Source organism: Sinocyclocheilus anshuiensis, unplaced genomic scaffold (assembly GCF_001515605.1).
Source record: "Sinocyclocheilus anshuiensis isolate Anshui unplaced genomic scaffold, SAMN03320099.WGS_v1.1 scaffold250, whole genome shotgun sequence".
NCBI lineage: Eukaryota > Metazoa > Chordata > Actinopteri > Cypriniformes > Cyprinidae > Sinocyclocheilus > Sinocyclocheilus anshuiensis.
This window is the reverse complement of record NW_015547652.1, coordinates 151461-171489: the sequence shown is the minus strand read 5'-3', so window position 1 is coordinate 171489 and position 20029 is coordinate 151461. Positions and strand designations below refer to the sequence as shown.

Here is a 20029-nt window from a genome sequence, read left to right as displayed (position 1 = left end):
ACAATGTATTGTTGGCTATTGCTACAAATATACCCCAGCGACTTAACACTACTTTTGTGCTCCAGGGTCACATATAAGAGTTCGGATCCATGAACCAAACATCAAAGGGTCACAAAGGAAGTGGCTTAAATGTTTAAAGGTTTTTGGTTTCATTTATGAAATAATTCGTTTTTTATTTAATTTTTTATAATTAAATTTTAATGTATTATTTTTGTATTAATCTTGTACATTTTAAGTTTTTTTTTTTTGGTCGTTTTTAATTTTAAATAAAAATATATTTTTAAATTATTTAAATATGTTTTACTTGTGTATGTTTTTTGTTTTCTTTTAAAAATAGTAATATTTTAAGTTATTTAATTCATTTCAAAATATTTTTTTATTTTATTTATTCTAAATTTAATTTCAAATCAAAATTTAAATTTATTTTTAATTTTAAATGTTTTAAATGGTCTTTATTGTAGTGATGTAAAGGCTATTGGCTATTTAAAACTGTGGGGGAAAAAAGTGACATGTTAACATTTATTCATTTTTATTTTATAAAATCATATTTTTTATTTTTACAAACCTTTTTATTTCAAGTTTTCGGTTTATTAAAAAAAAAAAGTAAATTTTAAATTAATTGATTAAAGAAGGATTGTTTGCATTTCTAATGTTATGTATATGTAAATGCATATATTTTTTAATTTTTAAATGATGTCTTCATCTCTTGCATTGAAAGTCAAGCACGTTTTTGCAGTGTGATGATGTAAAGGCTGTTACTATTTAAAAGAGCTTATGGTCTGTCATCACATAAGAATCTGTTTCTATATAGAGATTTGAAATGGATTTTAACAGTTGCACTGGTCAAACTGTTTAACTCTTTGTGTTATAAATGCATGAGATGTTTAATTTTCTCAGGAACCTGCTGCTGAAGGTGAGTGTGTTGGGAGTGCTGTGCTATTATTGGCTGGGCCGCGTGGCATTGGATCCTCGCAGTCTGGGTTTAGAGGTGAGTCCCGTCGTGTGTTTGCGGCGCTGCGTCTGAATCTCAGGATCTCTGATGCTTGTGTTTCTGTGCTCAGTGCTGGGAGAGTTTCGTCGGGCAAGAGCTGTACCGTTTCCTCCTGATGGACTTCATCTTCATGCTGCTGGATACCTTCTTTGGAGAGTTTCTGTGGAGGTGAGCAGCTTTTTATGCATATGCATGAATAAATAAGCTTTCCATTGATGTATGGTTTGTTAGGATAGGACAATATTGACCCATACAATGTATTGTTGGCTATTGCTACAAATATACCCCAGCGACTTAACACTGCTTTTGTGCTGCAGGGATAGATATATATATATATATATATATATATATATATATTAACATTATATTTTTTATTTCATTTTTAACTCTTTTTTTTAAATTATTGTAGTCATATTTTAAATTATAATTTAATTTGCAAAAAAAATCTACTTTTTATTATAATTATTTTAATTGTCTTGTTTTTGAAAGACTATTGTGCTGCTTAAAAAAAGAAATCTTAACATTTCAGAGCTTATTCATGAATACATTTAATTTTACTTTTATTTATTGCAACATTGTTGTAAAATGTTAAAATTTTCTTAAATGCAGTGTTTTTAAAAAAATGTTTATGTATTCTATATTAATGTTGCAATAAATAACAGTAAAAAGAAATGTAAGAATCTATTTATTTATTCATTCATTCTTTACTTTTATTGCAGTAAAGGCTATTGGCTAATTTAAAAAAGGGAATCTTTAATATCTCCGAGAAATAAAAGTTCTGATTCTTTACTGAAAAATCTAATTGTCGTGAAGGCAGTGGCTGAAATTCATTAAAAAAATAATTTCATTTATTAAATTATTTATTTTTGTGTTTTCTAAATGAATTAAAAATCTGTTTTTTATTTTATATTAACATTTTAAATTATAATTTAATTAGTTTAAAAATATGCTTCTCATTCTGATGTTTCTTTTTTGAGCTGTACAGTGTTTATTGACCGAGTCGTGTTCTGCATTGTTCTCTGGCTCAGGGTGTTTTCTCAGAGGGCTCTGAAGAGGAAGAGGAAGCCCGTGTTCGATATCGCCAGGAACGTTCTGGAGCTCATCTATGGACAGACTCTGGCCTGGTAGTGTTGGTTCACTTTGAGTGCACTCAGAAGTGTCCTCTGTTCTCCATCAGTGATGTGTGATGTTTCGTTTGCAGGCTGGGGGTTTTATTCTCTCCTCTGCTGCCGGCGGTTCAGATCATTAAACTGCTCTTTCTCTTCTACATGAAGAAGGTTTGTTTGTTTGATTTCTGCGTTTCTTTAGGCATTTAACAGACTGATTCACAAGTGTGCCGCTCTTTTGCATGGAGGGTTGGCTATTGCTACAAATATACCTGTGCTACTTAAGACTGCTTTTGTGCTCCAGGCAGTGTTCGAACTATACCGTGGACTTTGGGGGAGCCCACTTGTTTTTGTTTTTTTTTTATAACGTTATTGAAGTGAATTAGGTTTAAATCGCCGTCATGCATGAATGAATGATATTTTTGCAATTTTACACATAATAATCCACGATGATCACATTACACAAAACTGAAATTGCACGTCAAAATAACACATTGTCAATATTTTTTGAGACCCCCCAAAATTTCACAAATCACGTTTTCAGGGGAGCCCATGTCTTAATAAGGGGAGCCGAGCTCCCCCTAGCTCCCCCGTAGTTCGCACCCTGGCTCCAGGCTCACATATTATAATGAAAGTATTAAATGTGTCATGTTGCAATGAATAGATATTGTGTTTGTGTTTTGTCCGCCGCAGGTCAGTCTGAAGATGAACTGTCAGGTGTCGGGGAAGCCGTGGCGCGCCTGTCAGATGACCACCATCTTCATCACGCTGCTGTGTTTCCCAGCATTCCTGGGCGCCGCCGTGTGTGTGACGTACACCATGTGGACGTGAGTGTCGAGGATCTCAAACACACATCTACGGTAGGAAATGTACTAAATATCTTCATGGAACATGATATTTACTTAATATCCTAATGATTTTTGGCATAAATTAAAGAAAAATTGATAATTTTGACTCCTACAATGTATTGTTGGCTATTGCTACAAATATACCCGAGCGACTTAACACTGCTTTTGTGCTCACATTTAAAGATTTCATCATATGCTCTATATTAATGTGGCAGTAATTAAATGTAATTATTAATTAATTTATTTATTTATTCATTTATTAATTCTTATATTTCATCAACATTTAAAAAAAATTTTTTTTTAACTTCTACAGTTTTCTTTCCAGTTTTGCATGAAAAAAAAATACATTGCAACATTCTATGATGTATTTAAAAAATGTAATTTATATCTATTTGTTTCATTTATATAATGTTAAACACTTTCATTCTTTGGAGACACTGTTTTACAGTTTTATTTCATTTATACATTAAAAAAGTAATCTTTCTGTATTTGTTTTTGTCTACATTATTGCAACATTTTAAAATGTTTATAAATGTCATATTAATTTATTTGCTGCTTCCTCTCAAGCACAAATCTTTGATGTTTTTATTGCAACATTTCATTGTTTTCTAAAAATGTCATCATAAATATTAAAGTTGCAGTAAATAAAAGTAAATCAAATGTAAGCATACATTTATTTGTTTATGCTTACATTTTTTGTTTTACTTTTATTGCAATATTTTTTCTGACTGTCATGTGTGTCTGTGTCTGTGTGTGTGTGTGTGTATCTCTGTGTGTGTGTGTGTGTGTGTGTGTGTGTGTGTATCTGTGTCTGTGTGTGTGTGTGTGTGTGTGTGTGTGTGTGAGAAGTGTGTGTGTGTGTGAGTGTGTGTGTGTGTGTCTGCGTATCTGTGTCTGCGTATCTGTGTCTGTGTATATCTGTGTGTCTGTGTCTGTGTCTGTGTCTGTCTGTGTCAGGATGACGCCATCGAAGCGCTGTGGCCCGTTCCAGGGGCTGAGGACCATGTTCCAGGCGGGGAAGCTGTGGGTTCAGGAGCTGGCGGAGGTGAACCCTGATCTGCACTGGCTGGCCTCGGCTCACACTTACCTGGTGGAGAACCCGCTCTTCCTCTTCCTGTCCGCCGGCATCTTCCTGTGAGTCTCTCCTCGCTCTGGAGAACTGACTTCTCCATTACATTTCTCTCAGATGGTTCTTCTCAAATCTGAGCAAGGCAGTAGTTGACCTGCAGTGAGAATGTAGAGATATTATTATAATCTGATTGTTGAGATCTCCTCTGAAACTGTAGAGAATGTGTGAGATTACTAACATCTGAGATTACAGTTATTCACGCATGTATTTTGTTTTCATCACATGCTATTTCCTTTTGTCTTTTTTTTTTATTTTACATGAAATAGGTTTTTCATATTTAATGTAATTTTATTTATTTGTGCATGCTTACATTCCATTTTACTTATATTTATTACAACATTCTGTTTTAAAATTACACACACACACAGACACACTCACACACACAGAGAAACACTTACACACTCACACACACACTCTCTCTCACACTCACACACACACACAGAAACACACACTCAAACATACACACACACACAGAAACACACACACACACACAGAAACACACACTCAAACATACACACACACACAGAAACACACACACACACACAGAAACACACACTCAAACATACACACACACACACACACTCACACACACTCACACTCTCACACGTTAATTTTATTTGATTTAATATTTAATCCCTACGCACTTTTGGAGACACGGGTTTACATGAAATTTTACAAAATTAATTCATTCATACGTACATTTAATTTTACTTTTGTTACTTTTTTGCAAATTTGCGGAAGGGTATTTATTTATTATTTATTTTTATTTGTTTACTTTTCATGTTACTTTTATTTATTTCTTATTTAATGTTAAATCCCTCAGTATGTTGAAACACTGTTTTATTGTTTTGTTTATTAAATTTTACATAGAAAATGTATTTATTTGTTTATTAATTTATTTTATGCTTACATTTCATTTTACTTTTATTTTTTGTGGCAAATCACATAACATATATTTATAAATGTCGTTAATTATTTTTTATCTACTGTAAAATCCCTCTGTACTTTAGGAGATTCAAACCTATTAGCAAATCACTTTTAAGAATTAAACTGTGAGCTGAAACCAAAAAGCAATGGAAATCATAAAACACAGTAATATAAAAGAGACAGATCTGAGATGCAGAAGTCTCAGGTTAATCTCACTGCTCTCTTTGAGGGATTGAAGAGACGTCAGTGGGGTTTCTCCTGAGCGTTGTGTGTGTTTGTGCAGGATCGTGATCTACTTCCACAGTCAGGTGGTGGATGGTCAGCGGAAGATCATCGAACTGCTTCAGGAGCAGATTGAGAATGTGAGATGTGAATCATGTGAATATGTGACTGTATCATCATATGACAGTAGCATGACATCACTTCCTGTTCCTGTTGATTCAGGAGGGCGAGGATAAGAAGTTCCTGATCACACGACTGCAGGACATCCATGAGCGCAAACGAGGAGTGACGCCACGCCGCGTGAAAGGAGCCAGCGAGGTACACACTCACTCACACACACACACACACACACACGTTCCATAATACACCTTACAGTTTCGAGTCACAATCCAGTTCTGAAGCGACTCCTGGTGCATGAATCTTTGTTTCAGTGCAAAATCACTCACTCATACTATTTGCGTCTTGTTTCAGGATTCCAGTTATTCCTGATGCTCTTCTTGAACTGATGGAGCCGTAGAAACGACCTGAACAGAAACTCTGATGAATGTGGATCTCTCACAGAAACCACTAGTGTGTGTCATGAAGCTTCATGATCCTGCTCAGATCAGACGGGTGTTTCTAGAATCCAGAATCACACTCTTCACAGGAAGACCAGAGTAAATAAACACTCACACTGCTAGCTTTGGTTAGTTGGATTCTGGTTAAATCTGTTGAAATATTACCTTTTATACTGGTGATGGTGTTTTCATGCCGTCTCTGATATTGAGACACTTTTAATTTTACTGTGAAATATTTCATACTCGCTGTTCCTCAGCCCTCAGAAACTGGACCTTCTGTTTAATGTACTGATATTTTCACAAAAACAGTTTTAAATATATATCTTTTTTTTAATTATTATTATTAAACTTTTATTATTAAACTTAAACTTTTTTGGACAATTATAATTAATATCTTTTATGAAGGCATGCAAATGAAATGGCGATGTTCAACAGGTATGTACACTTTACACAAAATCACTTCTTTCAGAAACACTCATAAATATGATTTACATAAAATAAATAACATAATGTAGCTTAAGTTTGTCTTATGTTTGAACATATTCTACAAATCACAATAGAAAGGCTGAAGGTGAATGTCAAGAAACCTGTCAAGAACATTGTTTAATATACAGTATATATATATATATATACACACACACACACACACACGTTCTTGACGGGTTTGGTGAGATTCTGTGATCCAGTCAGCTTAGTGGAGAGATGCATTCAGATGTTCATATAAACATGTCCGTGTGTATAAGGTGTTTGTGTCTCTGATGAGTAGTCTGTTGATTTTGAGATCTGGATTTCCAGTATTTGTTTGTGAGGTTGTTGTGAAAGTGCTTCATTATTATGGGCTGAAGTGAAAAGCATCAGAGAGTTTGACCCGTCCTTCATCCGCAGAGAAAGATACAAGTGTCTGTTGTTGTTGCAGTCCATGGAGTGTCCAGTAGAGGATGCCACCGTTAACCTGATTCTGGGGAATATGGTACCTGTGTGATCACACATGGGCTCTGTCCCAAATGGAGGCCTGAGCTCTTCATAGGGTGGCTATATGTTGGGTTTAAGGTCAGACAGTCCAGTTTGTAAATGCATGTCCATTGGTATACAATGATATATAATTAATAAATAATTTTTTTTAAAAGTGCTGTATAAATTAATATTAAGAGACATACATTTTAGACATAATATAGTTCCTCTATTCCACCAACAAAACTTGTTCAGAATCACAGCATAACCATTGCATCTCTGTTCAACACAGTGGAGTTTTGTTCCTGAATTATTCAGATTTTTTGAATGATTCAGTTGAGTCAATGATTCAATGACTCATTCATAAAGACTGTCACTTGCTTTGTACTTGAATGAATCAACCATTTTAAAGAACTCTGTTGAGTCAATGATTCAATGACTCATTCATAAAGACTGCCACTTGCATCATTTCTGAATGAATCAACTGTTTTGAATGACTCTGTTGAATCAATGATTCATTGACTCATTCATAAAGACTGCCACTTGCTGTTTTCTTGAACGAATCAGCCATTTTGAACTAATTAGTTGAATCAATGTCTTTATGAATGAGTCAGTCACTTGTTTTGTTCCTAAATGAATCAGCTGTTTTGAATGAATCGGTTGAGTCAATGATTCAGTGACTCATTCATAAAGACAGTCACTTTCTTCATTCCTGAATAAATCGGTCACTTTGAACAGATTAGTTGAGTCAATAATTCAATGAGTCATCCATAAAAGCTTTTTTTAAAATGAATTGTTGTGTTAGTGATTCAATGATCCATTCATAAGGACAGTTGCTGTATTCAGAACCATGTACTACTAACACAACTCTCACTATTTCTGCCATGCAAAGATATCCTAAAATTAGTAAGAGTAGTATACTAGTATGCGTTTCTGAATTCAGCAAGTCACTTGCTTTGTTGCCAAATGAACCATCTGTTTTGAATTAATTGGTTGAATCAATGATTCAATGACTCATTTATAAAGACAGTCAGTTGCTTTGTTGCTGAATGAACCAGCCGTTTTAAATGAATCAGTTAAGTCAATCATTCAATGACTCATTCATAAAGCCAGTCAGTTGCTCCATTCCCAAACAAATCAGCGTTTTCTAATAAAACTTGAGTCAATGATTCAAGTTGCTGTATTCGGAACCAGGTACTACTATCATGCAACTCTTACTATTTCTGCCATATTCTAAAAAATAATACGAATAAAACATACTAAATGCCTAATTTTATAAAAAGGTTATAAACCTTGCCCTTATAAAAGTAATATTGTCCCTCAATGGAAAGATTCTGTCAGTACTTATAGATTTGGGATTATTTTTAGCTTCACTGAATCCTCATTTTTGGTGCTATAGAAATGGCCACCCTCACTGATCATCAGTCATTCAATCCACATCAGCTGCTCCATTCGGGACGGAGCCGGAGCAAACGCAGTCAGGTGCCGTTACTGAGCATGCCCAGTAGTTTGTGGGGCTCCATGCCCTGCTGCTGTGCCACGCGCTGCACGTCGAAGCCCAGGTGCGTGAGGAACTGGATGACGCTCATCTCTTGCCCCGTCAGCTGCTCTCTGATGGTGGGGCAGGTGGGGTTGCAGTGGGGCCACGGGCAGCTGTCAATCAAGTGAAGGGGGCAGCCCCGGGGCGGAGCCTGAATGCTGCTGCTGTTGCCGTGGTTACGGAGGCTGCGGTCCCAGCACTGCAGCGCTCGAGGAAGTGAGGTACCTTTGACGTGGATGTCCATCCAATAACTAGAGGAAAAAGACTGACTTACTGCATACAGAATACAGTAACTGAAGAGTTGCATCATGGATAATGTATGTACTGTACACTGATTCCTAAAGGTGTCATCAAATGCCCATTTTCCACAAGTTGATATGATTCTTTAGGGTCTTAATGAAAAGTCTATAACATACTTTGGTTAAAATTTCTCAATGGTAGTGTAAAAAACACCCCTTTTACCCTGTCAAAAACAGCTCCGTTCACAGCGACCCGTTTTGGTGCATGTCTCTTTAAATGCTAATGAGCTGTGCTGACCCCGCCCCTCTCTTCGTTCTCATGAGACTTAACTTTATCTGCGGAACTTGCTAACTTGCACATTATTAGGAAAGGCGATTTGCAAAGATTCATAAAAAAAAAAAAACTTCAATTACGAATGATTCGTGCAAACATAAATGCATTTAGGCAGATCGGGGGCACATTCCCTTCAAAAACAAAAGTAATCCTCTGTGTCTTCAGCGGCTCAGATATCTGGGAGTACAGCGGGTAAAATAAGTTTTGAACACGTCAGCATTTTTCTCAGTAAATATATTTCTGAAGGTGCTGTTGACTTGAAATTTTCTCCAGATGTCGGTAACAACACAAGTAATCCATACATACAAAGAAAACAATACAAATAAGTTCAGAAATTAAGTTCTGTGTAATAAAATGGAATGGCACAGGGAAAAAGTATTGAGCTACTGAAATGTATTTAATACTTTGTACAAAAGTGTTTGTTGGTGATGACAGCTGTCTGGAGAAACTAGTGGCATGCATTGCTCAGGTATGCTTTTGGCCCATTCTTCCACAGAGTCTTCAAATCTTCATCTTCATCATCCTGGTTCTGTAGGTGTTGGGACTGAAGCTAATATTAATCTCCACTGACGAGGGGCAGGATTGCTTTCTAATTACTGATAGGTTTCTGCTGCTGTCTTGGCTTTCCGTGCCTTTTTGCACCTCCCTTTCTTCAGGTGTTCAATACTTTTCCCCTGTGTTACACAGAACTTAATTTCTGAACTTATTTGTATTGTTTTCTTTGTATGTATGGATTACTTATGTTGTTACCGACATCTGGAGAAAATTTCAAGTCAACAGCATCTTCAGAAATATATTTACTGAGAAAAATGCTGACGTGTTCAAAACTTATTTTAAACGCTGTAAATGACGACTTCGCTATTCATTATTACATCCAACAACAGAACACCCGCTGCTCCGGAAAATTGTTCATTATGATAATGCATAACTGAAATGTTTATTTTTTTGCATTTTAAGCATGCCTAGTGAGATAAAGAGCAAGTGAACACATACTCACTGCATACTCACCTTCTTGTGATGATCTCATGAGACAAACAGGCGGGAGCGAACATGGCCCTGTCAATCACAACAAGGGCCAACCAGAGATCAGTTAGAGTTTTCAAGTTCTGAACTTATTTGTATTGTTTTCTTTGTATGTATGGATTACTTATGTTGTTACCGACATCTGGAGAAAATTTCAAGTCAACAGCATCCAATCAGAGATGAGTTTGACAGTTTTCACAGATGTCATCAGATCCGTGATGTTGGGGTAAAACCACAGATCTGACAGGAGTTCAGGAGCTCGTGCAGATGAAATGCTTACGGGACGTTTTTGAGGGTGTTTCTGAGTTCACTGCCCAGGTTCTGGATGTATCTCCACTGACCCTCCTGCACCGGCTGACCCGTCAGATGGACATTATCAACCATCAGCTGAGCCTCATCGAACAACCACTGAACCACAAACACCGGCCCTGAGAGAGAGAGAGAGAGAGACGGAGAGAGAGAGAGAGAGACGGAGAGAGAGAGAGAGAGACGGAGAGAGAGAGAGAGAGACGGAGAGAGAGAGAGAGAGACGGAGAGAGAGAGAGAGAGACGGAGAGAGAGAGAGAGAGACGGAGAGAGAGAGAGAGAGACGGAGAGAGAGAGAGAGAGACGGAGAGAGAGAGAGAGAGACGGAGAGAGAGAGAGAGAGACGGAGAGAGAGAGAGAGAGACGGAGAGAGAGAGAGAGAGACGGAGAGAGAGAGAGAGAGACGGAGAGAGAGAGAGAGAGACGGAGAGAGAGAGAGAGAGACGGAGAGAGAGAGAGAGAGACGGAGAGAGAGAGAGAGAGACGGAGAGAGAGAGAGAGAGACGGAGAGAGAGAGAGAGAGACGGAGAGAGAGAGAGAGAGACGGAGAGAGAGAGAGAGAGACGGAGAGAGAGAGAGAGAGACGGAGAGAGAGAGAGAGAGACGGAGAGAGAGAGAGAGAGACGGAGAGAGAGAGAGAGAGACGGAGAGAGAGAGAGAGAGACGGAGAGAGAGAGAGAGAGACGGAGAGAGAGAGAGAGAGACGGAGAGAGAGAGAGAGAGACGGAGAGAGAGAGAGAGAGACGGAGAGAGAGAGAGAGAGACGGAGAGAGAGAGAGAGAGACGGAGAGAGAGAGAGAGAGACGGAGAGAGAGAGAGAGAGACGGAGAGAGAGAGAGAGAGACGGAGAGAGAGAGAGAGAGACGGAGAGAGAGAGAGAGAGACGGAGAGAGAGAGAGAGAGACGGAGAGAGAGAGAGAGAGACGGAGAGAGAGAGAGAGAGACGGAGAGAGAGAGAGAGAGACGGAGAGAGAGAGAGAGAGACGGAGAGAGAGAGAGAGAGACGGAGAGAGAGAGAGAGAGACGGAGAGAGAGAGAGAGAGACGGAGAGAGAGAGAGAGAGACGGAGAGAGAGAGAGAGAGACGGAGAGAGAGAGAGAGAGACGGAGAGAGAGAGAGAGAGACGGAGAGAGAGAGAGAGAGACGGAGAGAGAGAGAGAGAGACGGAGAGAGAGAGAGAGAGACGGAGAGAGAGAGAGAGAGACGGAGAGAGAGAGAGAGAGACGGAGAGAGAGAGAGAGAGACGGAGAGAGAGAGAGAGAGACGGAGAGAGAGAGAGAGAGACGGAGAGAGAGAGAGAGAGACGGAGAGAGAGAGAGAGAGACGGAGAGAGAGAGAGAGAGACGGAGAGAGAGAGAGAGAGACGGAGAGAGAGAGAGAGAGACGGAGAGAGAGAGAGAGAGACGGAGAGAGAGAGAGAGAGACGGAGAGAGAGAGAGAGAGACGGAGAGAGAGAGAGAGAGACGGAGAGAGAGAGAGAGAGACGGAGAGAGAGAGAGAGAGACGGAGAGAGAGAGAGAGAGACGGAGAGAGAGAGAGAGAGACGGAGAGAGAGAGAGAGAGACGGAGAGAGAGAGAGAGAGACGGAGAGAGAGAGAGAGAGACGGAGAGAGAGAGAGAGAGACGGAGAGAGAGAGAGAGAGACGGAGAGAGAGAGAGAGAGACGGAGAGAGAGAGAGAGAGACGGAGAGAGAGAGAGAGAGACGGAGAGAGAGAGAGAGAGACGGAGAGAGAGAGAGAGAGACGGAGAGAGAGAGAGAGAGACGGAGAGAGAGAGAGAGAGACGGAGAGAGAGAGAGAGAGACGGAGAGAGAGAGAGAGAGACGGAGAGAGAGAGAGAGAGACGGAGAGAGAGAGAGAGAGACGGAGAGAGAGAGAGAGAGACGGAGAGAGAGAGAGAGAGACGGAGAGAGAGAGAGAGAGACGGAGAGAGAGAGAGAGAGACGGAGAGAGAGAGAGAGAGACGGAGAGAGAGAGAGAGAGACGGAGAGAGAGAGAGAGAGACGGAGAGAGAGAGAGAGAGACGGAGAGAGAGAGAGAGAGACGGAGAGAGAGAGAGAGAGACGGAGAGAGAGAGAGAGAGACGGAGAGAGAGAGAGAGAGACGGAGAGAGAGAGAGAGAGACGGAGAGAGAGAGAGAGAGACGGAGAGAGAGAGAGAGAGACGGAGAGAGAGAGAGAGAGACGGAGAGAGAGAGAGAGAGACAGACAGAGAGCGGGCGAGAGACACAAACAGAGAGAGAGAGAGAGAGAGACAGAGAGCGGGCGAGAGACACAGACAGACAGAGAGAGAGCGGGTGAGAGACAGACAGAGAGAGCGCGGGCGAGAGACAGATGGAGAGAGAGAGAGATGCTCATCATCCTTATGTCAGATTCAAGACAGTAATACTATTGAAGTATTATAAATAATTTTTAAAAAGTCTGTTTTAAAATTGTTTTATATTTTAGTTTAGGTTTTAATAATTTTGTTTTTTGATTTTGTCATTAGTTAAAAAAAATCTATATAGCTTTAAATATTTTTTTTTATAATAAAGTTTTACTTTTTTACTTTACTTTTTGTAATTTTAGTACTTATTTATTTCAGTTAGCTTCCAAAGCAATGTTTTTAATTTTCTAAAATAAAAAAAAATAAAAAATGTTTTCTAAAAGGTTTTTCATCTAACATTTCTTAACATTTATTTTATTCAGGTTTATTACAGTCAACTAAAACCATATAAAAACATTTTGTTTATTACTTATCTGAAATATCTAAAACAATCAAAAAATAAAAAATACTTAAACATTTCGGTTAATGTTTTTTTTTTTATTTTAAATAACAAAAATGTGTTAAGTGCTTTTAGATTTAATATTAGTTGACTATAATGATGACCCTAACTGAAATAAAGCTGAAAAGACCAAAGCATCGTTTCTCGGTTTTCTATAGTTTAACTGGATGTACTAAAATAACTCAAACTAAATAAACTAAAACTACATAGATATATTAAAATAAAATGACAAAAACATACAACAAAATAACAGAAATTAAAATAAAAAGAGAAGTATAAAAATACCATCTAATTAAAAATGCTAAAAATATCTATAATAGTACATCAATAATACTAAAATAACTAACTACTGTAAAATGATTTTTATAAAGCGGATAGTTCCGGTGCTTGATTCTGATTGGCTGAGCCGTGTTCGAAGCTGTTGTAAATGACTCTACAAACATACACCTTTGTTTACGTTTGTGTGTTGCTCGGCAACCACTTTGTAGCAACCACAACTGTTTCTGAGGAGCTACATTGTTTGGTGGAAGAATACTGTTTTTATTAATATCATTATACTTTATTTGCTCTGTTTTATTTTGTGAAACCTTACTACGTATATGGAATAACCGTTTTATAAAAGCAGTAAGCCCCGTGACGCCGTGGTTTACAGTGAATTTATAACTGCTAAGGGGCCTTCAGAGTGGGCCTTCTTGGGGCTTATTGCTTTAGTAATAGTTTAGTGATCAGTAAGTGTCAGTGGTGTGTTGGTGATTGAGACACTAGAAGGCGCTGTGGAGTCACATACTCTTCAGTGTGGGCTGAACCTTATAGCCAAAGAAGCAGTTCCAGTCCTCGCCGTTATACACACGACTGCAGTGCTCCGGAACCACGCTGTTCCAATATCTGAACACAAAACACAAAACACGGTCCCACATACAGTATAACCGCATAAACACGTGTGAATGTGTGCGTGTCTCACCGCACTCCTCTCTTGATGGCCTCAGTCGGAGCACAGCTGATCGTGTCGATGCAGTCGGTGAAGCGGTACTGTTTCTGATCCAGAAACCAGCCCGAGTCCGCCAGACCCCGAACCTGAACCGAACCGAGACCCAGATCCTCCAGCAGCTCCGACACACGGTCCACATTCAGCAGTACTCCGGTACCACCGGCGCTGAAGACACAACACAGCCGAGATCAGTGTGTTTCTTCATCAGATTTATAGAATGTAGCATTGCATCAGTGTCTCAGCAATGGATGCTCTGCAGTGAATGGGTGCCGTCAGAATGAGAGTCCAAACAGCTGATAAAAACATCACAATAATCCACAAGTAATCCACAGCACTCCAGTCCATCAGTTAACATCTGGAGAAGACAAAAGCTGAAACAAATCCATCATTAAGACATACAAGTCCATAATCCATAATAACGCTTCCTCCAGTGAAAAGTGCATCTCCTGTTGTCTCTCACATCAAAATCCAGCCACATACGTGTTTAGAGCTGTTTAAACGCTGCTTGATCTGTGCAGATTTCTCTCCTGATTCAGACCAGAACACCTTTTCACTGGAGGAAGCATTATTATGGATTATAGACTCATATTTTAGTTAAAAGTCTTAATGCTGGATTTGTTTCAGCTTTTGTCTTCTCCAGATGTGAACTGATGGACTGGAGTGCTGTGGATTACTTGTGGATTATTGTGATGTTTTTATCAGCTGTTTGGACTCTCATTCTGACGGCACCCATTCACTGCAGAGCATCCATTGCTGAGACACTGATGCAGTGCTACATTTCTACAAATCTGATGAAGAAACAAACTCATCTAAGATATATAGAAATGTAGACGTAACATTTTAAGTTTATTACATTGTATATACAAATATTTAATTATATTTGGGACTATACTGAAGTTGTAAAAGTAATCTTGTTAATTGAAATAAAGCCGAAATAAAATGTAAACATTTGATGAACGACCTAAACTTAGAAATACAAATGAATTTGAATAAAAATGATAAGTATTTAACTAATATTATATTTCAACTATTAAACTTATAAGTTGAAGTGTTAAAATAACTGAAACTGAAATAAAAAATAAAGCTAAATAGGGATTTAAAAAAAAGACAAACATAAAATTAAAAAAATTTAAGTGAAAACTGAAAATATACAAATAAAAGGCAATTAAAATGTTAGTAAATATTCTAATAGTATATAATACTAAAATATGGAGTGGGCAGAGCTCGTTTGGCATGATTTGCTCACTGTGAGCATAAAGCATTGATTAACAGCCTCACAGCTCACATTATATTATATATATTATAATAGTATATATCTTAAAGGGGTATATACATGACAGGAGAAATTAAATTTGCCTTGATCTTTTGGAATGTAAGAGGTCTTTGTAACATTAAAACATCCTGCAAGTTTCATAGCTTAAAACGTCCTCCTCGTTATAAACAAAGCATTTGCTTAATCAAGCTCCAAAAACGGCTCGTTTGGATCTGAGGTGCATGATGACATCACAATGATGAGGCGCAAACATTTGCATAAACACGCCTCCAGAGCAAGACATCGACGAATAGTCATCTTCTCACCATAGGCCCCTCCCACTGCCGTTCAGTCGCTAACGGCTGACACTTGATTACACTGAATGAGCGAGTCGGGGCGCGTCAAAAGCAAATAGAAATCACAATCACTGCCGCTATGTTGTCTACACTACATACAGATGCGCTCGAGTCTGTCATCAAAAGGACAAATGCAATGAAAGAACATTAGCTTTGATGCGTTTGGTTTAAACAGCTCGTTTGCGTCTTTGTTTGTACAGATATCAGAAGGATCCCAGCATAAGGAACAAGTGGATAGTTTATTTTTAATGGCTTCCCAGATCGTGTCTGAGTATTTTGTTTTGTAATCGAGGCACAGTGTCATGGAGAGTTCACAAAGAATCATTTGTTGATAGATGAAGTGTTACTAGATCTGAGTGCAGCTGCATCACAAAGTAAATGATTTCATAATGCTTTGTCTGGAAATGACCGTTTTTTTTCATGTTGTCAAAACACTCACATTTTCCTATGCAATGACGTCAGCCAATCATAACGGCTGATTACTGACAAGCCTTAAAAGACACGCCCCTTAAAACAGGTAGTTTTAGACAGAGGGTCAGAACGAGGGTTGAAAATAATCTTTTTTTTTTTTGTGCAAAAAACTTTATTAACATAAGTAAACCTAAAGGAACATTAAAATAATTTTAAAAATCCATGTCATGACCCCTTTAAACGGTTTATAGGTTTATGGAGAAAATTAGCAGGATTCGTATTTGGGATCCCGTCAGTGATTGGTCACCTGCTCCCGGTTAGCAGCAGCACTTTAGCACCGTCCAGACCTTTAGTCACCAGCTCCTTAACGACCTCCTGAATGATCTGAGAACCCATGAATGCATAGTCATCTGAACACAGACACACACACACACACACACACACACACACACACACGATGAATGTGAATGATGGACACTCTGAGTGTGAGTGTGTGTGTGTGTGTGTGTGTGTGTTTTACTCTGGTCTGTCTTCGCTGTGGAGCCGCTCCAAACATCACTGGAGCAGTACGGCACAAACCTGCACACACAGATTCACTATTCATGAGAGAAACAGCAAATAACACTGAATTCACTGTGAAATGCTGAAATAGAAAGTCTGAAGTAATATTTTCTCTTTGTAGCAAAATCTAACTTATCTGCAGTATAAAAACAGTAAACAGTATAGAAATGTAAAGATGCAGGTCATTTTCTGAGAGGGTTATGGGATATGAAATATTATTATCTGTTTATAAAGTCATAATCGTACACTGTGTTTGCGTTCCACCAGTGTGGATTCTCCTCGGGCTGAGACGACAGGATCCCTGTTCCTGAAACACACACACATGGTTTTCATGTTTATAAGTTCTGACACTCAGAATACGGTATTTTTGGACATGCCTCCCTGTTGTTAGGATGCTCTGAGTGTTGCTATGCAGTTGGCAAGATGTTGTAAGTGTTGCATAGTTGCTTAGTATGTGGTGCTTAGTGCTTTCTTGACATACTTAGGACATACTTATGAAATCCATTGCATTTTAAGTGTTGCATAGTTGCTTAGTATGTGGTGCTTAGTGCTTTCTTGACATACTTAGGACATACTTATGAAAACTTTTAGTTTTTTTTTTTTTTTTTTACCAAATCCTTTTTTTTTTTTTTCAAAAGCATGTCTAATAAACTAAAATCATGAAACTTAGCTAATGTAATAATTTATTAAATGTTTAACAAAAATGACATTTTTAGGGCCTTTATCTTTTTCCATTTTCATTTTTTTGGATTTCTGTTTTATTTATTTTTTTCCCAAATTAATTATTTTTTCTGAATTCCATTTTTTCCTGTTTTAGTTTTTTTTCAGTTTTAATGTTAAATTACATTTTTCTCAAGGGTGTAGGTTTGATTTTGGCATTGGTGGACGTAATGGCAGACAACAGACATTTAATTGTTTGATCAAAATTATTGCTAGAGACAATTTAGTAGTGTCTGACATTGGTAGGATCATGTCACAGCGTTTATACTAAATTCTACACCCTTGAAAATCATAACAAGCGATGTCCGACTTTGATAACTCTAGTTCTCTCCTTAAATATGAAGAGGTCAAACAACAGATGGTTGTTACTATAGTTAAACCAGGGTAACCACAAATTGACCATGCTTTTGCTACACTAACCATAGTGCAAATACAAATGACCTGCTCTTATCATCTGATCGTGGTTGTATCTCTCTTTTAGTGCTACTGGATCTTAGCACTGCGTTCAACACTATCAACCACAGCATTCTTTTGAATAGACTAGAAAACTTTGTTGGCATTAGTGGAAGTACATTAGCATGGTTCAAATCGTACTTATCTGACCGTCATCAATTCGTAGTAATGAATGAAGAGGTATCATATCGATCACAAGTGCAGTATGGAGTACCTCAAGGCTCAGTACTAGGGCCGTTATACTTTTCACGCTTTACATGTTACCCTTGGGAGATATCATCAGGAAACACGGTGTTAGCTTTCACTGTTATGCTGATGATACTCAGCTCTATATTTCTTCGCGGCCCGTTTTCGAAACATACAAATTTGAAAAACAGAATGCATAGTCGATATAAACAACTGGATGACGTTCTTACTAGAACCAGGAAGTATGACCATATTAGCCCGGTTCTGTCAACACTGCACTAGCTACCCATTAAACATCGTATACATTTTAAAATCTTGCTTATTAATTATAAAGCCCTAAATGGTTTAGCTCCTCAGTATTTGAACGAGAGATACTATTTAAACTGAACTGAGCTGGACGATGACATAACTGAATTCAATGATGAACTGCCTTTAACTGAAAATTGAGTGTTTACTTTTGTCCTTTTTGCACTATTGACACACTATTTTCCTATTTGATACTGTAAAGCTGCTTTGACACAATCTGTATTGTTAAAAGCACTATATAAATAAAGGTGACTTGACTTGACTATAGTTTAACCGTTATTTATATAGTATTTGTAGTAAAAACAGGCTACATAGTAAAAAAACATGGTTACTACACATTTACTATAATAAAATCATGGTTATTTTCTTAAGGGGTTTGGATTTGTGTATTCTTTCTTTCTTTTTTTTCTCTTTTGTTTCTTGTAACTGTATTGCCATAATGGTTTGATGTTTTGTACTGTTTAATAAAAAAAGAAATCAAAAAGATTCGCGAACCCACTCTATAGTCCCTATCTGAATCAAATGCTTCGCGATTCGCGATCCGATTGGAGCGCTTCGAAACAGTGAATCATTTTGCGATGCAATGTTTTAACTGATTCGGAGTTTGGAAAAGCTCTGTTTCACCAATCACTATATGTGCTTTTTAAAATCATTGCAAGTGATTTCGAAATTGGAAAATGAATGGAGCAGAGGTTCACCTCCACTCCATCAAAAAAGTTATGGGACACTATTAAAGCGATGACAAATATGAACACTAGACATAAGCACCTCTGTACTAATAATGATTTAGAGAAGGGAAATGAATTAAATGAGTTCTATCTCAGATTTGATACACAGGATTATACTCAGGAAAATTGACCCCCAGAAGGTTTGTTTATTTTTTAATCAAATTAATACTAGAAAGTCCACAGGACCTGATGGTATTTCGGCTGCTCTTTTAAAATCATGTGCAGAGGAGCTTACCACTGCATGGTGCCGTTTTTCAACGATCTGTGGATTGTCATACTGTCCCTGATATTTACAACTACCAAAAAGATATCTTGTCCAGTGGACAGTATAGGCCAATAGCCTTGACATCATGTGTTATGAAGTGTTTTGAGAGGTATATGGTGTCCTTGCTAAAGACAGAGGTAAAACCCGTTTTAGATCCACTCCAGTTCACCTACAGACAAGGCCGCGGTACGGTGGACGCTATTAATAACATAACTTATGCTATTGTGAAACATCTTGAGAGTCCAAAGGCCTATGCACGGTTGTTATTCGTTGATTTTAGTTTGGCTTTTGATACAATTAAACCCCATTGTTTGATTAAAAAATTGGGGCAGTTGGGTGTAAATCCATTTTTACTCAAATGGTATCATTCGTTTTTAACTAATCGAAGGCAGCAGGTCAAGGTTAACCACAGTATATCAGAGGTTAGAAGGACAAGTACAGGAGTTCCACAAGGCTGTGTCAGCGCCCCAATTCTTTTTACATTGTATACAAATGAATGCAAAGTCATGATCCCAGTAACCTCATAATAAAATACTCCGATGATACAGCTCTGCTAAGCCTCTTGTATAATGATACTAATCCATCAGTATATTATTCAGAGGTAGAAAGATTTGTGAAGTGGTGTGACCTAAATCATCTTATTATAAATATTAAAAAAAAATGAGTATATGGTCTTTGACCCAAAGTCAACTGGGAACCACTCACCCATATATTTATTCATGAGGAACCCTTTAAACAAGTGTGCTCGTATAAATACCTGTGCGCTTATATGGATAATTTACTCACCTGGGGACCCCATGTAGATAGTATTTGCTCTTGTGCGCAGCAGAGATTATACTTTCTACGAAGACTGAGAGTTTATGGGG

The 20029-nt window shown here is 38.0% G+C and overlaps 1 protein-coding gene across 1 annotated transcript in view; it reads left to right on the top strand.

Annotated features, from left to right (window-relative positions):
- The window catches only part of tmc6b (transmembrane channel-like 6b), a gene marked incomplete at its 3' end in the record, with an annotated part of 39180 nt that extends 22771 nt beyond the window's left edge, over positions 1–16409 (top strand). The window contains exons 13-20 of the mRNA XM_016504191.1: positions 2020–2115; positions 2193–2268; positions 2791–2924; positions 3903–4079; positions 5285–5363; positions 5446–5577; positions 16365–16378; position 16409. Of these exons, the coding sequence (XP_016359677.1) occupies positions 2020–2115; positions 2193–2268; positions 2791–2924; positions 3903–4079; positions 5285–5363; positions 5446–5577; positions 16365–16378; position 16409 (709 nt within the window). The remainder of the gene's footprint in view (positions 1–2019; positions 2116–2192; positions 2269–2790; positions 2925–3902; positions 4080–5284; positions 5364–5445; positions 5578–16364; positions 16379–16408) is intronic.
- Positions 16410–20029: the final 3620 nt, after the last annotated feature.